We start from the raw sequence: 19,897 nt of genomic DNA, 5'->3' as shown, positions 1-19,897 counted from the left end.
GATAAACTCTGAAAATTGTACATGGTAAACCCAAGTCACTAAAGAGATGGTGTGCACACTTATAACTTCCATTTTTAAACGTAACTGAAGAGAGCTTGGCCATTTGCTCATTTCCCTGGTTGGACACTTTATGAGAGCTCACTAACTAAAATGGATTAACCTTTCACTAGAAATTAGTGGTTTATAAATAATAATTTAATTCCTTTATTTATTTATTAGCATCTGAATTTTGAGGTATGCCTACATTTGGCTGTTCTGCATACAAAATTAAAGATTTTTAAGCAATATAATAAACATGTCATTTGAATACTGAGGCAGATTATAAAACACCTATTATTTACAATGCTAGGGTCAGAAATTAGGACTAAAAAAATCAAATTTAGATGAATGTAGTTATGTGGGTTTTATTATTTTTTAGTATACTGATTCTATTTTCACAATCATCTCTGTTTGCTAACCATTCTGTTTTTGTCAATACCATAATCATTATTTCAATCTCCGAAGGAAGAAGTATGTTTATCTTTGTCTCCTTCTTCCTTATTTCTAAATTATCTAATCCTATCATTAGTTGTTTCCAATTTTCTTTAAAATTTCTAACAGCTACAATCTAGTTAACCTAGTGGAATTCTTTTTATCATCACATGTGTGGCCTGGTAACAGTTTCCTATACAGTGGAATCTTTACTTTCTCTTCTACCCAACTTATTCTCCTTATCACTATTAGACCAATATTCCTAACAACCCAGTTTAAGAGAATCAAACAGTATAGAAACTAGAAGAATTACCCATGGCCTTTCAGGTCAAATATATACAATTCTATTAATATTTGACTTTCAGGACCTTTCATAAAAATGAGCCTCCTATGATAGTCATTCTTCTTATTTATTATTCTCCATTTATTTGGGTCAATCCTCTACATTCTCTTGTGTGTGTGTGTGTGTGTGTGTGTGTGTGTACTCTATAAAATAATCTTGATGATTTCTCTAGGGAAGAATGCTCTATATCTTTTCTTCTCTATTTCTTTAGGCTTAAATTAAAAAAGTTTCTATACTTAAATATTTAATAAATTCAGTAATTGACTCAATATATATTATGTACTAATAATAGGATTTAGGGTACATGACCAATAATCTGACATGATTCCTGTCTTCATGATGTAGAAAGAAAATTAAATGGGCAATCCTAAACAGTGTGCTAAATGTTATGATAAAAAGTTGCCATCTTCCTTTTAGTTCCAATGTTCTTTCTACTTGAAATTTCTTCTGCAGGTATAATTTGCTACCATACAATTAAGTATTTGTTATAGTTGTTATCATTACTCATTTTTCTTGTGTTTTTACATGCCTCTCAAATTTAATTTCAAACTCTTTGAGGAAAAAGAATCAGTTTTATGTTTCTATACCTTTGACATCTCTCTTAGCAAATTAATTAGTTGAAGGAAGCAGTATAACTTAATAATGACCAACATGGATATTAAAGGTAGATGATTTGGGGTTCAGTTCCCTAATTGACAATTTCCTACTACTACTTGAGTAAGTTACTCTTAGGAGCTTAATTCCCTCATCTGTTATATGGGAATAATAGTCTTTATAGAATGTCTCTGAGAATTATAAAAAATTATGTATATAAAACTTTTAGAGCAGTGCCTTTCAGAACTCCAAGATTGGTAGTTATATTTTTTACTGAAATAGTGACTTTACACAGATTTTGTGTATTTGGACAGGGAAATTCCTAATATTTTAGTAATATTAAAAAAAAAAGTCTTCAGAACTCTAAGACTAAAATAAAATTTATATATAGCATTACTCATACAAACCATGTGAAAATAATATTTGCAGAGAATACAATATTTTACCTATAAGACTGCCATGTTTCTGATTATGTGTGCTACAAAATGGTCCTTATATGCCTGCTAAAGTAGGCTCAGAAAATTATGATTTATACCATGAATAAATAGTTTGGCTAGTTGGGAAATTTTATGAGTGTATGCACTGCTTAACATCTAATCATTATTTTTGGAATGAGAACTGAAGCTTGTGCTTCTTATATTTCAAATCATTGCTTAATGTCAATTCCCTCTCAAAGAGAAAGGGCCACTTTTGCGATCAGCATGGTGCTCTATTGAAAGTTTTAATTAGTATACTTACATAGCAGAGGAGATACCATGGTCAGGAAGGTGGCTTTCCCAGGGCACAGCTTATCCTCTGGATATGCTAAACACTGTGATTTCCCCAAATGTGGGAAACTACACTGCATGTTTGTGGTAGTGGGGGACTGCATTAGTGCTCTACCCTTAAATAAATTAATAATAATAATAATAATAATAATAATAATAACGTTTTAGTTAATGTATAAAAATATGCCTTTATAATTGTTTTTTTTTAAATATAATGCAACATTTTATTTAATTATTTAATTTTAACCCTAACTCAAAGGTATTTTTCCATTGAATTTTAGTGAGCGTGAAAGAGAGAGGGAAAGATAAAGAGAAATATTGATGTTAGAGAAACACATATTTGGTTGTCTCCTGCAAGCACCCCAACCAGGGCCTGGACTGGGGAGCAGTTTGCAACCAAGGTTTATGCCCTTGACCAGAATGGAACCTGGGACCCTCTGGTCCTCAGGTTGAGGCTCAATCCACTGAGCCAAACTGCCCAGGGCTAATAGGAAAATTGGATTAGTATAATGACATAGCGGAGTTGATGGGCATCAGCCTGATCTAGTTTGGAGACAACATGATACACAAGGTGCTCCTAGAGCATAGAGAAGGGAAGCTAGCAAAACTTAATCTAGCCCGCCTCATATTACTGTTGCTGTTGTTTTGTATTTATAGCCTAAAGCACATGTGTCAAACACAAGGCCCCCAGGCCAAATCCGTCCCGACAGGCCTTGCAATGTGGCCCGCACCGCGCTGTCATCACTGCCCTCCGCTGCGTTTCCATCACAGTGACAGTTTATGACTGTTCAGTAAACCATTCGGCCCGCGATTTAGGCTGGATTTTAGATTTTGGCCCCTTCTCTCATTTAGTTCGATACCCCTAGCCTAAAGGAACCTAAGGATTTGTTTGCAAAAGAACCTAGTGGTGCTAATTTCTCATGAATAAACAAAAATATTGAAATATCTATCTCACAAGAAGAAGGAGAAATATGAAAGTGGATAGATGGCATATTAAATAATTGGTGTCATGTATTTATGAAAAATAATTTATTACTCTATTTTTTAAAACTGACTTTAAAAAGTTTTGATTCATAATGAAGAGTAATTTAACACTCTTTCTTTGATCATTTCCCTGAGTTATTACTTTGTAGAGAACCATGAAACTGTGAAATTTAAAAATCAAGTATGCAATAGAGATAAAAGCACATTAATGGTCACATGACATTGTGTGGACTACATTATGTTTTTTAAAGTTTGTATTCGGTTATCTTTAAAAATAGGTCACCTTAAAATATTTAACTTGTTCTTTAAAATATTGATTCCATGGAGGCAGTTTGATTTCAGCAGAAAGAACTATGAAACTAATCATGTTTGCATTTTCTCTTTTTTGTGGAATGGTGCGGGGAGGGGTTTGTCTCTTCGCCCTTTTCAGGTAAAGGGCCTGGCTTTTCTTTATTTGTGTGTGTGTGTGTGTGTGTGTGTGTGTGTGTGTGTGTGTATATATATATACACACACACACACACACACACAAATGTATATATATATATACATTTTTGCTTGTCATTCTATCCTAATATTATGCCTGGAGCATACTTACTTCTTTAAATATTTATATAGCTCTCTTGTCATTTCTCAGTTATAGTTTTATGAGTTTTATCATTTGTAAAACAAATATTAACTAATGAAATCCCCAAACACATACAACTCATTATTTTGTAACACAATCCACTAACAACCCAATGAGGTAGATAATAGTATTATGCCCTCTTTATAGATGAAGAAACTGAGACAAAGAAAGATTGAATGGCTTGCCCAAGGTAACACAACTAGTGAATATGGAACCAGGATTTGAAACAAAGCTATTTGGCCTTAGGTTCTCCGTGTTAAACTGAGAACATGTTTATGCTGCCTCACAAGTTAGCGCTCCAGACATTTTTATTACATGAATGAAAGAGAAAATTGAGCAAATCAAATACTTCTCATAGTTTAGTAATTATTTTATCACTATTATATCCTAAGATCATTGACACTATATAATAGCACATATGGATTACTTATAATTTATGATCCTATTTTATAGATGAGGAAACTGAAGTTTGGTGAGTATAGATAACTTGTCCAAGTTATATGTTAATAAAAGGATTGAACTCAACAAACTCCTGCTTCCAACTTACTTAATCACTGCTTTGTATTGCTTTGCTGACATGTTTACTGCATGGGAGTTATAATTTATTTCACTTATCATGGAACATTTAGTTAATTCTTAATTATAAGTCATGTTAGCAAGCAGTTAGCTTTTTAGCTTTACTGATTGTCTATTCTGTATAAGAAATGGGATCATTGCTCTGTGGGATAAAAAGAAGTCATTACCCAAACAGATCACAATATGAGAAATTCCTCAAGTTTTTCTTGTCTTCCTTTTCACTCTGAGTTAGTATTTAGTCAAGTTTATTGACAGCCACAGTAAGAATATTCTGGAGGCTTCTTAGGAAAATGATAAATGAATTATTATATGTAATTAGTTAGAATAAATACTTAACTTTATTTCTTAAATATTATTATGCAATCCATAGTGTTAGTGGTAAATGGAAGTGTCTTGATGTATAATCTCATTTTTGTTTAGAAACATCTTATGGTTGACATTTGAGTTCTTGGGAAAGAGATCATGAATTGCCTTAAAGTGTATTTGCTTGACTTAAAAATCACATCATTGGCAGAAAGATAATGAGGCTGTCCCAGCACAAACTGTTATTTTTGTTTTACAGGTTCTATTGGTTAATGTGTTAGAATTCCCTAAATGCTATTTTTGCTTATTAAGTGGTTTGGAGAGCACATGAAAACCTACATTTTATTCTTGAATGTAGCATTTCTGAGTAAATGTGATTCTGATAAAACAACCATTAGACTCCTCTATCCATGTAACATCCAAAACTGTTCTTCCTATTTGTAGAATCCCTTACTGAATGAGAAAACTTGTTTTTAATTTTTGTTTCACTCACTGGAATTAAATTAGGTGGCAAATATTATATTGATTCAAAAAGGCAATGGAAATGTGCTATTGTTTATATTAACCTTATAAATGAGATTAAACTATTAATAAACAAACCAACTTCTTAATACATTTCTGAAAGCAATCTCTGTCCACCATGCAATTTTGCCATAAATCTCAGATGCACAAATCTATAGAGTTGGTAAGAAAACCAGTAAACACAAACCTATTTCCACATGTGCCAACATGCATGTTAAAAAAATTAAGACCATCTAATTTTAATACCAGCATTGGTCGCTTTTCCTGCATGTACTGTAATTCTTCTCCCTCTCTCCGATCCTCCACTTCTTCTTCTTCCTGGAATATATTATCTTTTAGTTCTCTTCTCAAAATCAATGAACTCCCATCATTTTTATGACACTTTTCTGCACCACTGAAGCTCTTAGTCATCTCCCTCTTTTTCTCCTATAACTCTTTCAGTTTTTCCTATACCTAGTTCTCAATCTTTATCATTGTATCAGTCTCCCCCTGGAAGGCATGTTACTTTCCAGTCTCGGGCCCTATGCTCTGACTTTCTTATTCAGTAAGCCTGGGGTGAGGTCTGAGAAAACTGTATAAAGTTTTCTCAGGTAATGGCAATGATACTGCTTGGAAGACCATCATTTGAAAATCATACCTTTACAAATCACCTTTCTTTTTATTGTCGTTGAGTGTCATGTGAATGCATTTGAAAAAAGAATGCACATTTAGATGTTCACTTAATTTTCTGATCAATAATTAAATATGACCTGAGTTAACATTTCATCTCAGTGATTAGAAAAAAAAACCCCGAACAACCAGCCAAAAAAATCCTGCAAACCAAGTTATATGTTTGCTAAATTTTCATCCTATTGCGTAGCAAAGGAATCTTTGAAAGATTCTGTATTTTTAGGCTTTGAAGAAACATCACTTATCACTTTTTCTATTTTCACTTTTCAAAATCCAGTTTAAAATGTTTAAAATATGGATTAAGTCCTGTATTTGAAATATAATGGAGCCAATTTTATAAAACAACTAGACGCCCAGTGCACAGAATTCATACACCGGGGGAGGGAGTGGGGTCCCTCAGCCCGGCCTGCATCCTCTCCAATCTGGGACTCCTTCAGGAGATATCTGACTGCCTCTCACAATCCCGAACTGTTGGCTCCTAACCACTCACCTGCCTACCTGCCTGATCAACCCTAACCCCTCTGCCTGCCTGCCTGCCTGCCTGATCACCTCTAACCACCACTGCCTGCCTGATCCCCCCTTAACTTCTCTCCTTCTGGTCTGAATACCCCTAACTGCTCCCCTGATGGCCTAAACCACATGTGTCAAACACAAGGCCCGCGGGCCAAATCCGTCCCGCCAGGCCTTGCAATGTGGCCCGCACCGCGCTGTCATCACTGCACTCCGCTGCGTTTCCATCACAATGACAATTTATGACTGTTCAGTAAACCATTCTGCCCGCGATTTAGGCTGGATTTTAGATTTTGGCCCCTTCTCTGATTGAGTTCAACACCCCTGGCCTAAACACCCCTAACCACCTCTACCTTGACCCACACCTGGGACTCAAAATTCCCTCCCCTGGCCAGTCACAGGAACCCAGGACCTGGGCCGGCTTCACCCAGGTGCACCGGAGCCACAGGGGACCATGGGTGGGTGGCTTTGTCCGGGCCACAGCCTCAGGCTATGATGTCCAGGACTGCAGGGCAAGCACTTGTCCCTCTCCTGGGCCCCAGCCCCAGCCGCTGGAGCTGGGGATCACAGGGTCCATGGGGCATGCAGATTGTCCCTCTCTCAGGCTGCAGGTGCAGGTACAGTCACTGGCACCCAGGACCAAGGGGCAGGTGGCTTGTCCCTCTCCTGGGCCACAGCCTGGCTGGTTCCCATTCCTTTCTCCCAGTGTTGAGTGTCTGAGCAGTTATGGCGTGATGGCGTGAGGGTGTGATGACATGAGGGTGTAACAGCCATTTGCATATTAGCTATTTATTATATAGGATCATATTTTACCTAATCTTGATAAAGCCTGTCACCTTAGGATATTGGATCTGCCCCAAGAGAAGGTTGTGTCTGCATGACAGAGGCAGATGGATTGTTAATATTCTTACATTATTCTTTAAAAGTAAGAACTGAGCAGATACAATTAGACATTTCCATAGATCATAGAGCAAAATAGAAAAAAGGTATATATTTGAGTATTTTAGAATTTCTACCCATTTTTTTTATATTGTGAAAATGGAATGATTTTAATGATTTAGTACTAATTTTCATGGAATTTCAGTAATCTCATAAAATGAAATATATATGACTAAATGACCAGCCAACTGGTAGCTATGATGCATACTGACCACCAGGGGGCAGAAGCTCAATGCAGGAGATGCCTAGCTGCGGTGATTTGACCACTCCAAACCAGAGAGAAGGGAGCCTGATTCTGGGGTGCATCACCCAAGAACCACCCTCTCGCAACCCCAGACCCCTTGAGTGATGTTGGAGAGTCAGTTTCCAACATCACCCAAGGGCCAGGCCAAGGGACCCATCTGGTACATGAATCCATGCACTGGGCCTCTAGTATAAAATATAAAGATTCAATAAAAACTGACTTTGGTTTCTTGTAACTAACTAGCACACCATGTAGAGTAGGTCAAGTACATACTACCTTAGCATTTGATAATCACAAACCCTAGGGAACTTTAAAAACCGTTTATAACCATAGCTTGCTAGTGCCATCCCTAGACATATGTGTAAACCACTCATCTAATATCTGGAATCTCAATTAGTTTACCTTGTACTTGTCCAAGCACTAAGAATTGTTGATCTTATGAAACTCAATAAGATTAAAAATATTCCTTAGTGGCTTTTTCCAACATAGAATGGGGACCGGGTGTGATAAGCTCTCTCTATATACATGGCTATGGAAATTGCCCAAATAAAACTGTCTCTGATTATTTTCATTTTTTGAATTGCTGAACCTAAGTAAACATTAGGCAGCTCTGTTTTAGGCAAAATTTTAGAAAATATTTTAAGTTGAATGGATTTAATATCAGCAGTTAACACAAGTATAACTTGCACCTTCAGAGATCTGTCTATAGGTGCTGATTTTGTTTTATAGATCTTGGGAACTGACCATACCCTGTTCCTAGAATATTGATCATATTAACCAAAGAACAACTCTCTTCAGCATTTTAAGTGTTGTTTTTTAGTTCATTTCCTTTTATCTTTTTATTTCAGGAAAATCTGTATTTGAAGTTTGAATGGTATAACTTGTCAAAATTATAACATTCATTTACAAAAGATGGCAATTTGTTCTGCCTCCCAGGTAAAATTTATATATGTATTATTCCAAGGTGATTGCTGAATCAGAAGACAATTGCCACTAATAAAGTAATGTTTTGCTTCAATGTGTTTATTATTCTTTAAGTATAATCAAAATATTGATTTCTTTATAAATGTTTGCCTTGGGAACAGTAACCAAGGAAGATTGTTGAAATAATATACCTTTAACTAAGTTTAGCTGACTAAAATGTCAATAATGTCATCATTTGAAGCTCTTTTTGAAAATAACTGGCCATTTAAAAATTGTCTAATTTCTATCTATCGATGAGTTTATAGTACTTTCTGTGAAGACGTGCATTTAGGTCAGGGCCTCTTAACCTATAGTCCATGGTTTGGCTCAGTGGATAGGGTATTGGCCTATGGACTGAAGGGTTCCGGGTTTGATTCTGGTCAAACTTAATCCCTCAACCCTGGTTGGGCGCGTGCAGGAAGCAATGAGTCCATGTGTCTCTCTCATTTTGATGTTCCTCTCTCTGTCTCTTCTTTTCATTCTCTCTAAATCAATGAAAAAATATCCTCGAGTGAGAATTAACAGAAAACAAGTTTATAATCCTTTTTTATCAGTCAACTTTAGAAATAACATGTAACAGTTCTAAGATTTCTTCTGCAAAATACAGAGGATTGTCCTTAGAGTTCATAAAACTTGAGTGAATATATATCGCGGGTGTGCACCACTAATGCCATTGTTAGACTATCCGGATGTTCACCTGCCAGGGAAGTGAAGAGAAACACACAGGCATTATTTCAGGTACGGTGACTGCAGTCCCAGGGAAGAAACTGAAAAAAATGAGATCTTCCTTGACTGAAGACTGTGCTAGCACTCCTTCACAAGCTACTCACCATGCAGATGCACAGTGGAGCCCCACACTGAAACATCTGCTAAACACAAAACTGCTAAAGGGATTAACACTGCCAGAGGCTGAACTATAGTCAGACAGGTGAAATAGTGATAAGATAAATATTCCTGCGTGAAATAGCAGTGATGCTTAATTAATTAATTTATTTTTATACTGGGGGATAATTGGGTTTAGAATAATTGTGAAGTATGTTTTACTCTTTAAGATATGCCCTTCCACTCCACAAGGTATTGAGAATTAGAGACATGCAAAATGGGACATTATTGTATTTTGCATTCATTTGAATTATGTTCTGACATTTTAATGGGCTTAATTGCCTACTGTTTGGGTATCCTTTTCTCTCCTGATGATGCTATAGAAAGATGCGTGAGAGTTTGAATTATGGCAAGTGAAGTTCATCTACCTCTTTTTTGTTCGTAAAGTTTGTCATCAGATAATGTGGAAACAGAATAAAATAGAAGTGTTCTGAGTGAAGCTAAAACTGATGTGCTTCTACCTACGACCCTGGAAGTAAATGAGAAGAAATATCTGTGAGAAATTAATGGAGAGATTTTTCTGTGTTCTGGTTTGCAAACTAACCTGAGCTAATATGTTTTGTGGGCCCTTCATAAAAACATCGCTTAGTTTTTACTGAATGAATTTGTGATTGCTCTGTGTGTGTGTGTGTGTGTGTGTGTGTGCATATTTATACATTTGCTTGTATTTATGCATGGGTTTTAAATAAATTAGCCTGCAGGGGCTTATTATTATTACCTTATGTATATTGATTTCTAACTCTAAATCCATTAGAAGTTAAGATTTCTTCCATGAAAGTATTATCTATAGAATGTTCATTGAAGACATAGTAATTATCAAAGTACATTCTGTACTGTTTGTAAGAAATGGAAACCATTTTGAAGTTTAGAATTATAATTTTAAATATTCTATTAGCACACCTTCAAAAAACTCAACATTTTTAGCTTCTTTCTCCCGTTTTTTTTGGCCTCACCCAACAAACTGATGTTTCTGCCAGAGTTGATATCTTTATACTCACTAATATCCATTAAGAAAAAAAAAATCATAAAAATATGATCAATTTTGTGCTGACATTTCATTTTCATCTATTTTTAGTATTTTTTATACTTTTAAGTTACTAAAAAATGTTAGCATTAGCCTTAAACCATGAGATATCAAATCATTATGATTTGTCACTTTTCTGGGATCAGCATATTCTATTAGCATGTCTTAAATAGAGAAGAAATGTGTAAACACAGATATAATCTATTCTGAATATGAAATATTCACATACTGAAATATACTTTAATTAAAACTTTTAATAATTTGGAATTAAAAAATGTACTTAAGGGAAGACTAACTTTCTTAAGATCTTAGGATACAGACTTTTTTTAATTTAATTTTTTCTACCACCATTTATGCCTCTATGACCTGTTTCACCTCCCCTCTGCCTCCCTCCAATCCCTGAAATCACCACATTGTTGTCCATGTTCATGAGTTTTCTCTTTCATTTAAGAAGAGCTCTGCTTTGAGGGAAGTCAAAGAATTATGGAAGTAAGGAAAATATTATGGAAGCAAGGAAAACCTTTAAGTAAAAAAATATATATATTTTTTCTTTATCATTCTAACATTACATTGTCTGAAAAAATCAATTTAGTACTTTTTATACAAAATATACTCCAAATATTTTACAGATTTCTATTATTTGTGGGTGAAATAATGAGAAAAGGAACACCCCAAATATGTTTAAATTAAAGAATGATAGCATAATTTATTTTTATACAAATGCACAATTATGAAGAGGTAAAGTGTGTAAGAAACTTTACTTTATAAGGCAAATGAGGCTTAAGTACCAGAGTATTGACAGGAACAATGTTTGAGGTAGCAAATGCAACTGGAAATATCTTCAGCATAAGCAGAAATAAACTTGCAGCATTACTATCTTATGTCAAAATGACCTGTTGGATGATGCTATCTTTAAAAAAAAAATAAGAGGGAGGTGGAGAACCAAAAGAGGGCCTCACTTTAATCGAGAGTGCCATCAGGAAGAGGTGGCTACTTAAAATGAAAGTAATTCAAGTCTCTATACTGTTTTTTGTTTAAGCTTCACAGTGTCATGAGCAAGTTAAATATAGATGACCGCTACATTTAATATTCCTAGGAAAATCTAAGACTTTCAAACAAAAGCAGAACGGTAAATAAATCTAATCAATATACCCAGTCGAAGAGACAGAATCTTCAGATGTTTAATCCTCTGATGAATGTGTCTTTGACTTTATCACTAGCCTGTACAGTGAATGTATTCTTTTTAGAAATTTCTTTTGCAGAGTGACATTTCACTTCTTAATGTTTCAAGCCGCATAATCAGTTAAAAAAATAAACACCCAGAGCTTGAGACAACATTTTCTTTGCTTTCTCTTTCAGGAAGTTGATGGCAATAAAGTTATGTCTTCATTTGCCCCACACAACTCATCTACCTCACCTCAGAAGGCAGAAGAAGGTGGGCGGCAGAGCGGCGAGTCCTTGTCCAGCGCAGCCCTGGGAACTCCGGAGCGGCGCAAAGGCAGCCTGGCTGACGTGGTGGACACCTTGAAGCAGAGGAAGATGGAAGAGCTCATCAAAAACGAGCCTGAAGGTAAAGGCTGGGAAAGAAAGTTGTTGCCATCTCCTTGTTTTAATAGCTTAATTGTTACCCTCTAGTTCCATTTTTTTCACCCACTCTCTATAAATTGAACAAAGCAGAAACCTAATGCTACCAAGATGGGCGCTATTTCTTTCAGAAACATGTAAATATGGCTAGTCCAACGTTTTTATCATGAATGTCTGCTGCGATGTCTCCTTTTCACTCATGAATGGTTGAGTAACACAGATTTCAGAATGGACCGTGGCATGTTAAGGGTCTATTATGAGTGAGGCTGGTGTCACAAGGTGAATGAGGAGTAGCTCTCGCCAAGAGGAGCTCCCCTGCTAGCAGCACGGAAAGAGCTCTTTGGACCTGGAGGGTCTCCTCTGTGTTCTCAGGTGCGATTATAGGCAACCTCAGTTTGGCCTAGACCTTGAGTATTTTGTCCAGCAAGTGACCGATCAATGTGTATCCATTCCTCTTTTGCTCCCCTTGGTCAAATAGTCTTGAATTGCAAAACAGAGTGAGTAGTGTATTGCCAATGATAGTATGTAGGTGATCCTAGTAATAAATCATTATTTTTTAAATGTGTTGTATGACTTCACATTAGTTAATTGAAACACTAATACAATATTAAATTAGAACAGCTAATAAAAATGTTTCATTGTTTTTTTAAAAAAAAATAGAATGTAGCAGCAGAGCCTAAGAGGACATTTTGCAACTTTGTTGCATTAATGCGTCTTATACTTCCTTGATAATTAGGACTATTTCTTTTATGGCCCACAATTAATATGGCTAGGCCTATCTTATACTTGAAAAGTAGTGATTTCTCTAACTCCATTAACTATCCTGAATTTTCCATTTGTTCAACTTTATAGGATGCTTTGCTTTTAAGATTACGTCTTCTAAAATATATTTAATAGTTATGCACATGGACTAATCTTAGAATTAAAGCAAACAAACTAATAAAACAACTGGTGCAAGTTGGATCGTTTGTGCATTACTGATAGTCATCCTTATGTTACAGATATTTACTAAGTCCTATTTAAACCTATGTCCATCCAAACCATGGATACCACATTGCACATACTAGTAAGAACATGCCTCCTATTTCAGAGTTAGGTGGAAAATTAAAACAAACGAAAAACAGGGACATAAAAAAACACACACTCTATACCAAAAATATATTGTGTTTATGCTATGTAATACTGAGTTAGACTCATTTCTAGTCTGTTGTTTGGAAATTGATAAATTATGAGTCTATCTGGCACAAAATGTATATTACCAGTTATGTGGTAATTAAAATGTCTGGGTTCCTACCACACTCATAGCTGGGACATGAATTTTAATTAAAATTTATGTGACTCACATGATCTTACAGTTGGAAGGGATTTTAGAGATAATCTAGTCCAGTGGTCAGCAAACTCATTAGTCAACAGAGCCAAATTTCAACAGTACAACGATTGAAATTTCTTTTGAGAGCCAAATTTTTAAAACTTAAACTTCTTCTAATACCACTTCTTCAAAATAGACTCGCCCAGACCGTGGTATTTTGTGGAAGAGCCACACTCAAAGGGCCAAAGAGCCGCATGTGGCTCATGAGCCACCGTTTGCAGACCACTGATCTAGTCAAAGACTTTTTGGCTCCTGTCTGATGGAGATAAAAAATGTGGTTTTGAGGAGGACCCAGATGACTTTTGTTGGAATTTTTTTCTGATATTAAAAATACTTATCTTACTACAAGGATTGCTTTCTAAGAAAAAGAAAAGTTAAAAGGAAGAAAATTGTAGCTTTTCCATATTACATCTCTTAAACCTTAACCTAATGATGAGGCAGTACTTTATCATTGTTTACATATTCTGTTCATTTTGCTTGATTAACTTTTTGTGTTTAAAATTATTTTTCCTCTTTTACATTGTGGTACTTTATTCAGGTGTCTTCATTTTCACCAAGTGTAGCTTTCTCTTTTCGATGAGGTCTTTAAGGATAGTACATTACATTTGGTTGCCATGCCTCTTTGGGCTCATTTTTGGCTATCTCAGTTTCTCAGACTGGTCCTATGATTGATAACTTAAAAGTTTTGAGGAATACTATTCACATATATTGTGGAAGGCACTTTTATTGGAATGTGCCTGGTGATTTTTCTCTTAATTAAACGTGGGTTTTAGGATGAAGGCTATAGAAGTAGAGTATTATTAAAAAAGTACTTCATATCAAGGGTACATACTTACCATGTAATTTATGCATGTTGACAATGACCTTGACCAACTGGCTGATATGGTTTTTGTCAGGTTTCTCCACTGAGAGTCTCCCTGACCCCTTTCCAGACCATCCTCTGGAAGGAAGATGCTCTATGCAACTCACATTTCAAGGCATCTACATAATTTATTGATAAAGATATTTGCCATAACAAGTATTTTTATTTAATAACTGTGACAATTTGGAGTTTTATCAAGTAATAATTTATGTATTTGAGTAAAGACATGATGTTAATCACCAAGAAAAATTAATAACAAAGCAGAAAAATTTTTATAGAAAGGAAATAAGATATTGAAGGAAATCTGCATTTTTTTAAGGCAAAATATATCTGGAAGGGTGTGTAAAAGTCTCAACAGCAAGTGGAAAGTTGCTCTGGCTTTAAAGAGACCATTAATCAAAGTGCATGGTTGGGCCCTAGCCGGTTTGGCTCAGTCGATAGGGTGTTGGTCTGTGGACTGAAGGGTCACAGGTTTGATTCCGGCCAAGAGCACATGCCTCCTCAGTGCAGATGCGGGAGGCAACCAATCAGTGTGTTTCTCTCACATCCATGTTTCTCTCTATCTATCTCTCCTCCTCCCATCCACTCTCTCTGACATCATTTGAGCATTGGAACAAGGACACTGCACAGTACAAATAAACAAGCTGTAGCTCTTAGAGTTCCTATAGACCAAAAGGGGAAAAAAAATACTTAGGAATAAACTTAACAAAAGAGCTGCAAAATGTATATTTGACAAACTACTAACCCTTATAGATCTTTGGTGAGAGCAGTGATATGGGGGTGCAGGAAGCAGAGGTAGAGTGAATGGAACTAAATGTTCAGCTCACTAATATATGCCACAGAAAAAATCTTTTCTTCCCTCAAGCTATATTTCCATTGTTTTCAAAGGCCATTAAAATGAACAGCAGGTTGTGATGAAAATTTCATTAAGTCATTAAGGCCCTGCTAAATCATTATGAGGGTGCCATATTCATGCCTTTGCTTCCTCTTATTGAGTAGAGAAAACAGATTTCAATAGAAAGTCAGTATTATTTCCGACCTTATTCCTGCCAACAGCAAACTAACAGAAATTTAGAAGTTACAGGAGAATAGTGTGTCATACAAAAGGAGGCCACAGAGGTGAAGTGGTTAGAAAGAAAATTAGATTTGCAGATGGGTTGGGAAAAAAAAAAGGGGCTCTCTTATTCCAGATAGATTATTTTTTCAATTAATCAAAATATTTTAAAAGTTGTAAATAGGGGGGATGTATTTTTGTTTGTATCTTTTTCCTGTGTCTGATTTTTTGCCTGGCATTACTCAAAATAGCCCAGTGCTAAAGGGTCTTATTTGCCCAATGTGTCACTTAACTGACATGGGACATGTCCAAGTTCATAGTAAATTCAAGTTCAAATTATGTGGCTGCTACAATATGGTTATGTTGTACTTAGGAGTAGCTCAGCTATTTCAGTTGACTTTGCTTTTAAATTTATGTACTACATTATTACATATGTGTTTTTATCCCCTCATTGCCTTCCCATCACCCCACTTAAGTCCTCTGTGTCCATTGGTTAGGCTTATATGCATGCAAACAAGTCCTTTGATTGATCTCTCCTTAGTTGATTTTTAGCTATTAGACCTAGCAGTTATTATAAGAATGACCATGAGTTTTTAGAATACCGGACACATAATTCCTATATCAAATATCAAATAAATAATTATGTACTGGGGGAGAAGCAGCATCTATTCAATGCATATCATGTTTTACCTATAGTATTAAGTAAATCATATGAAACACTATTTAATCTTTACATAAACCTTATAACCAGGGCTACTATGTATAGCTATTTCAATTTTAGGAAGCTCCATATGCATGAACTAAATATTCTGATTCTTATTATCTCCTTTTTCAGATAAGGAAACTAATGATTAAATATGTCACAGGTGACTGTCAGGGTCATGATTTAAAATGAAGTCAACTTTAAACTATTGTAGAATCCATGTTCTTAAGCACTAGTTATATCATTTCTTCCAATTAGGAATTTTACCAGTAATGGTTTAATGTTATTCTTTGGCACCTGTGTGCCTAAATTCCACTGAAATAATGAATAATAAAGCAGTATTCAATAATATTCTACTAAAGAGAAGTCCTTTTGCCTCAGTGGTGATCACATTTCCATAAAGTTCTTTTACAATCAGCTCAACTTAAACAGTTTGAATTTCAAGTGTTAAAAACAGCAACAACACCTTAGAATATATCTTAATAAAAACTTGTTTTAGAAAAATGGGAGAAAATTAGCTGTGAAATAATAGCAATTCAGATTGGAATGAAATGTGGACACCATGTAGGCCTGCATCCTCATTTTTTGAGAGCTGAGGCAGAGAGATGCTGGAAGCCATTCAGCAAGTTGGTGTTAAAGCTGGAATGAGAATCCAATTTACATCCTGGAGGTCCAGGCACCTTACTTTTTTTCCTGTTCCGTCACATTATGAATTGTTATATTCCTTTTTTCTTAATCTTTTGGAAATAAAGCCATTATCTTCTCTTAGTTTTAAAGAATATTTTATTCTTTGTTAAATTAAAATAAATTTAAGACCACCAGATATCTTAACTTAGCTAATAAAACCAAGAAAGACAGGTATCTACAAATTCACTTTATTCTCAAGTTCTAAGAAGCTAGGGATGGTCTCTAAAAATACATCCACATTTAAAGTTAGGGACAGATTCCAACTTTAAACTTGATTTTCATGCAAACCTTACGTTCATTAACAGTGCTGGTGAAAATAACGTTTCCTTGACAAGAACTTTAGCTATCTCATTTAAAATAGAGTCAAAAAGTTTAGATTAAAAATTTTCATCAGGCATCTTATTTTTTTACATTTACATTTATACTACCTTTAATAACTCTTTGGAGTCACTATTTCAGCTTACAGACATTTACATCTCTTCCTCCTAGAAACACTACAATTAAGCTAATATTTTCTTGGTCCCTTCCCTTGTATTTGTAATTCTGTTCCTTATCTTTTCAAGTCTAGTTGCTATAAAGAGTGAGCTACACTCACTGCGTTAATCTTTTCATCTTTTTAAGAACTGTTGCTTGCCTCTATTGTTACCATGATTTTACTGTAATATAATTTTTCCATTTATTTGCCTTTTTCTGCACCTATATTAAACTCTGTAAGGGTGAAAATAGTGCAACGCTATTCAATATATTTGTTGAAGAGATGTTTAAACCATTTCAGTGTTGCCCCATTGCTGTTGTGGGAAAAGGAGATGAGATACCTTAAGGAAGTGTATGGCTCTTCTGCCAAATGTTATATGAGCTTATGAGCTACTTCCATTTATTTATTTATTTATTTAGTTAGTTAGTTAGTTAGTTAGTTAGTTTAAAGTGAAAGTGAGTTGATTACTGAAGTAGTTAGACAGAGAGGGGGCTACCTCTTTTCATTCCCTAAAACTCTGAATTGTTATTATTTCCTATCTTAAAAACTGAGGGTCAGTGGCTTGCTCATATTCTTGTTATATAGAGGAGCTAGAATGAGAACAAAATGATTATCCTCTACAAAACACTTGTTATGGAACACGAGAATGTACATAATCCGACCCAACCTTTTTTTCTTTTCTTTTTCTTTAACCTTATTTGTCAACCACACTCGAGGGTACATATACTCATGATATCTTGTCAAATTGCATGCAGTTTTCTCAGCACTCTATTTTTAATATTACCCTGCCTTTTCACTTGCCATTTCCTCTGCCTTAAGTGTCTCCCTTGGCCTTATCTATCTAATGAATTTGTATTAACCTTTTATAACTCAATACCTCCTCTGACTAGCTTTGTCAGAATTTTGCTTACATGGACTCATGTCTTAGTTCCTATCACATTATCTCCATGGCTTATTTACCTTCTTACATCTACAGCAGTAAGTAGGTGCAGTAGTAATTATCCATAGTAGTAATTATCTGTGCTTCTCTGTTTCCTATTAATGGGGTTGGCACATAGTAGGTGATTTTGTTAATGGTAGGTGAGAATTAACCCACTGATTTACATTTCATTGCCTTTCTAACACTCCTCTAAAAATTGACTATGTTTCATTTGTATATTTCTGTTTTTACTGTCCTTTTTTTATTTATTGATTAAGAATTACATATGTGTCTTTATCTCCATATTGTTCCCCTAACTCCCCTCATCCCTCAACCCCTTTGTATCTGTTTCCATTGGTTAGGCTTATATTCATGCATACAAGTCCTTTGGTTGATCTCAGTGTCCTATTTTCTTGATGTTCTACTCAGATTCTTCCTTAACCTGCCAACTTGTTTTATTTCATACATCCTGTCTTCTCCAACTTTCATCTCATCATAGGCATACTCATTCATTATTAATTCTCTGAGATCATTACTTTCCATTTATTCTGTGACTTGGAGGTTAAAATGTTGTACTAAGTCACAAAACTAGTGATATTGTAAAGTCTAGCATACAAAACTAAACTATTTGTGTAATGAAAAGTTTACAATCACCTTAATCTTTTAAACATTCTAAAAATGTATATTTTTCTAATGAAATTTGTTGGCATTATCTGTAAATTTGTGCCAAGAGAAAATAATTCTAGTCCAGTGAATTGGATTGGTCTATGAACTATTTTCCAAAATTCAAAGCTGGTTCTTTAATATCGCTTCAACATAACGGGGACTACTATCCTTTTATAGGTGTACAGTATAGAGCTGGCATGGCAGAGAGAGTTCTTATTTCTTATGATGGGCTCAAGGTGGGAAGAGCTTATTGCTGGATCTGCTACTCCACAATTCCTATCCCCTCCAACATATCCACAATTTTCCATAGGAAGGCTAGGGTGACAGAAAAATACCAGATTCAACACTTTGCCTCTTCTTTATGGTCTTCCAATGACTGTAACTTGTTACCTAAAGGGTAGTTTCCAAATTCACAAGTTCCACCAGAAGACGCACAACTTCTAGAACTTGGATGCAAAAAAAGGTGACGATATGTGTTTTTGTGCGTTTTTGAGATATAGACCATAGTTCTTATTTTAAAATCAACCTATAATGAAAAAGATTAATTACTCTGTGAGTCAATGTTTGGGTTTAATCCGGATTCTGTGACTGATTAATATGTGATTGTGATGTAACATCTAAACAATTTAGTCTCTGATCAATTTTGAGGCAATAACTTACAAAATGTGTATTTTATTTTTTAAAAATAAATTTTTATCCCTAGCTGGTTTGGCTCAGTGGATAGAGCATCAGGCTGTGGACTCAAGGGTTCCAGGTTTGATTCAGGTCAAGGACATGTACCTTGGTTGCGGGCACATCCTCAGTAGGGGGTGTGCAGGAGGCAGCTGATGGATGTTTCCCATTGATGTTTCTAACTCTCTATCCCTCTCCCTTCTCTCTGTAAAAAAAAAATAAATAAATATAATTTTTAATAAAAAATAGTTTTATTGCTTTTAGAGAGTGAGATAAAGAGAGAGAAATATTCATCAGTTGTATCTGTTACACACCCTTCTGGGGATGGAACCTGCAACAACCCAGGCAGTGCCCTGACCAGAAATGGAACCATTGCCTCCTGGTTCATGGAAAAGGGTTCAATCACTGAGCAACACTGGCCAGGCAATAATTATTAGCAACGTTTGGGAATGTCACTTTATCTATTTTGTAGCATTTTGGGGAAATGTA

The 19,897-nt window shown here is 35.3% G+C and overlaps 1 protein-coding gene and 1 non-coding gene across 11 annotated transcripts in view; both read left to right on the top strand.

Annotated features, from left to right (window-relative positions):
* Nucleotides 1–19,897, top strand: part of SOX5 (SRY-box transcription factor 5) — a 941,098-nt gene that overhangs the window by 638,415 nt on the left and 282,786 nt on the right. For all 10 annotated transcript variants that reach the window (XM_045587843.1, XM_036455682.2, XM_045587842.1 and 7 more), the window contains one exon: nt 11,777–11,987. In XM_045587843.1, the coding sequence (XP_045443799.1) occupies nt 11,777–11,987 (211 nt within the window). The remainder of the gene's footprint in view (nt 1–11,776; nt 11,988–19,897) is intronic.
* Nucleotides 2,139–2,294, top strand: LOC118731125. Its single transcript, XR_004991816.1, has one exon. It is a non-coding gene; the product is annotated as a U1 spliceosomal RNA (small nuclear RNA).

This window comes from Pipistrellus kuhlii, unplaced genomic scaffold, assembly GCF_014108245.1.
Source record: "Pipistrellus kuhlii isolate mPipKuh1 unplaced genomic scaffold, mPipKuh1.p scaffold_m20_p_3, whole genome shotgun sequence".
Lineage (NCBI taxonomy): Eukaryota > Metazoa > Chordata > Mammalia > Chiroptera > Vespertilionidae > Pipistrellus > Pipistrellus kuhlii.
Note: the sequence above shows the minus strand (reverse complement) of the source record. Positions and strands in the feature narration are given on the sequence as shown.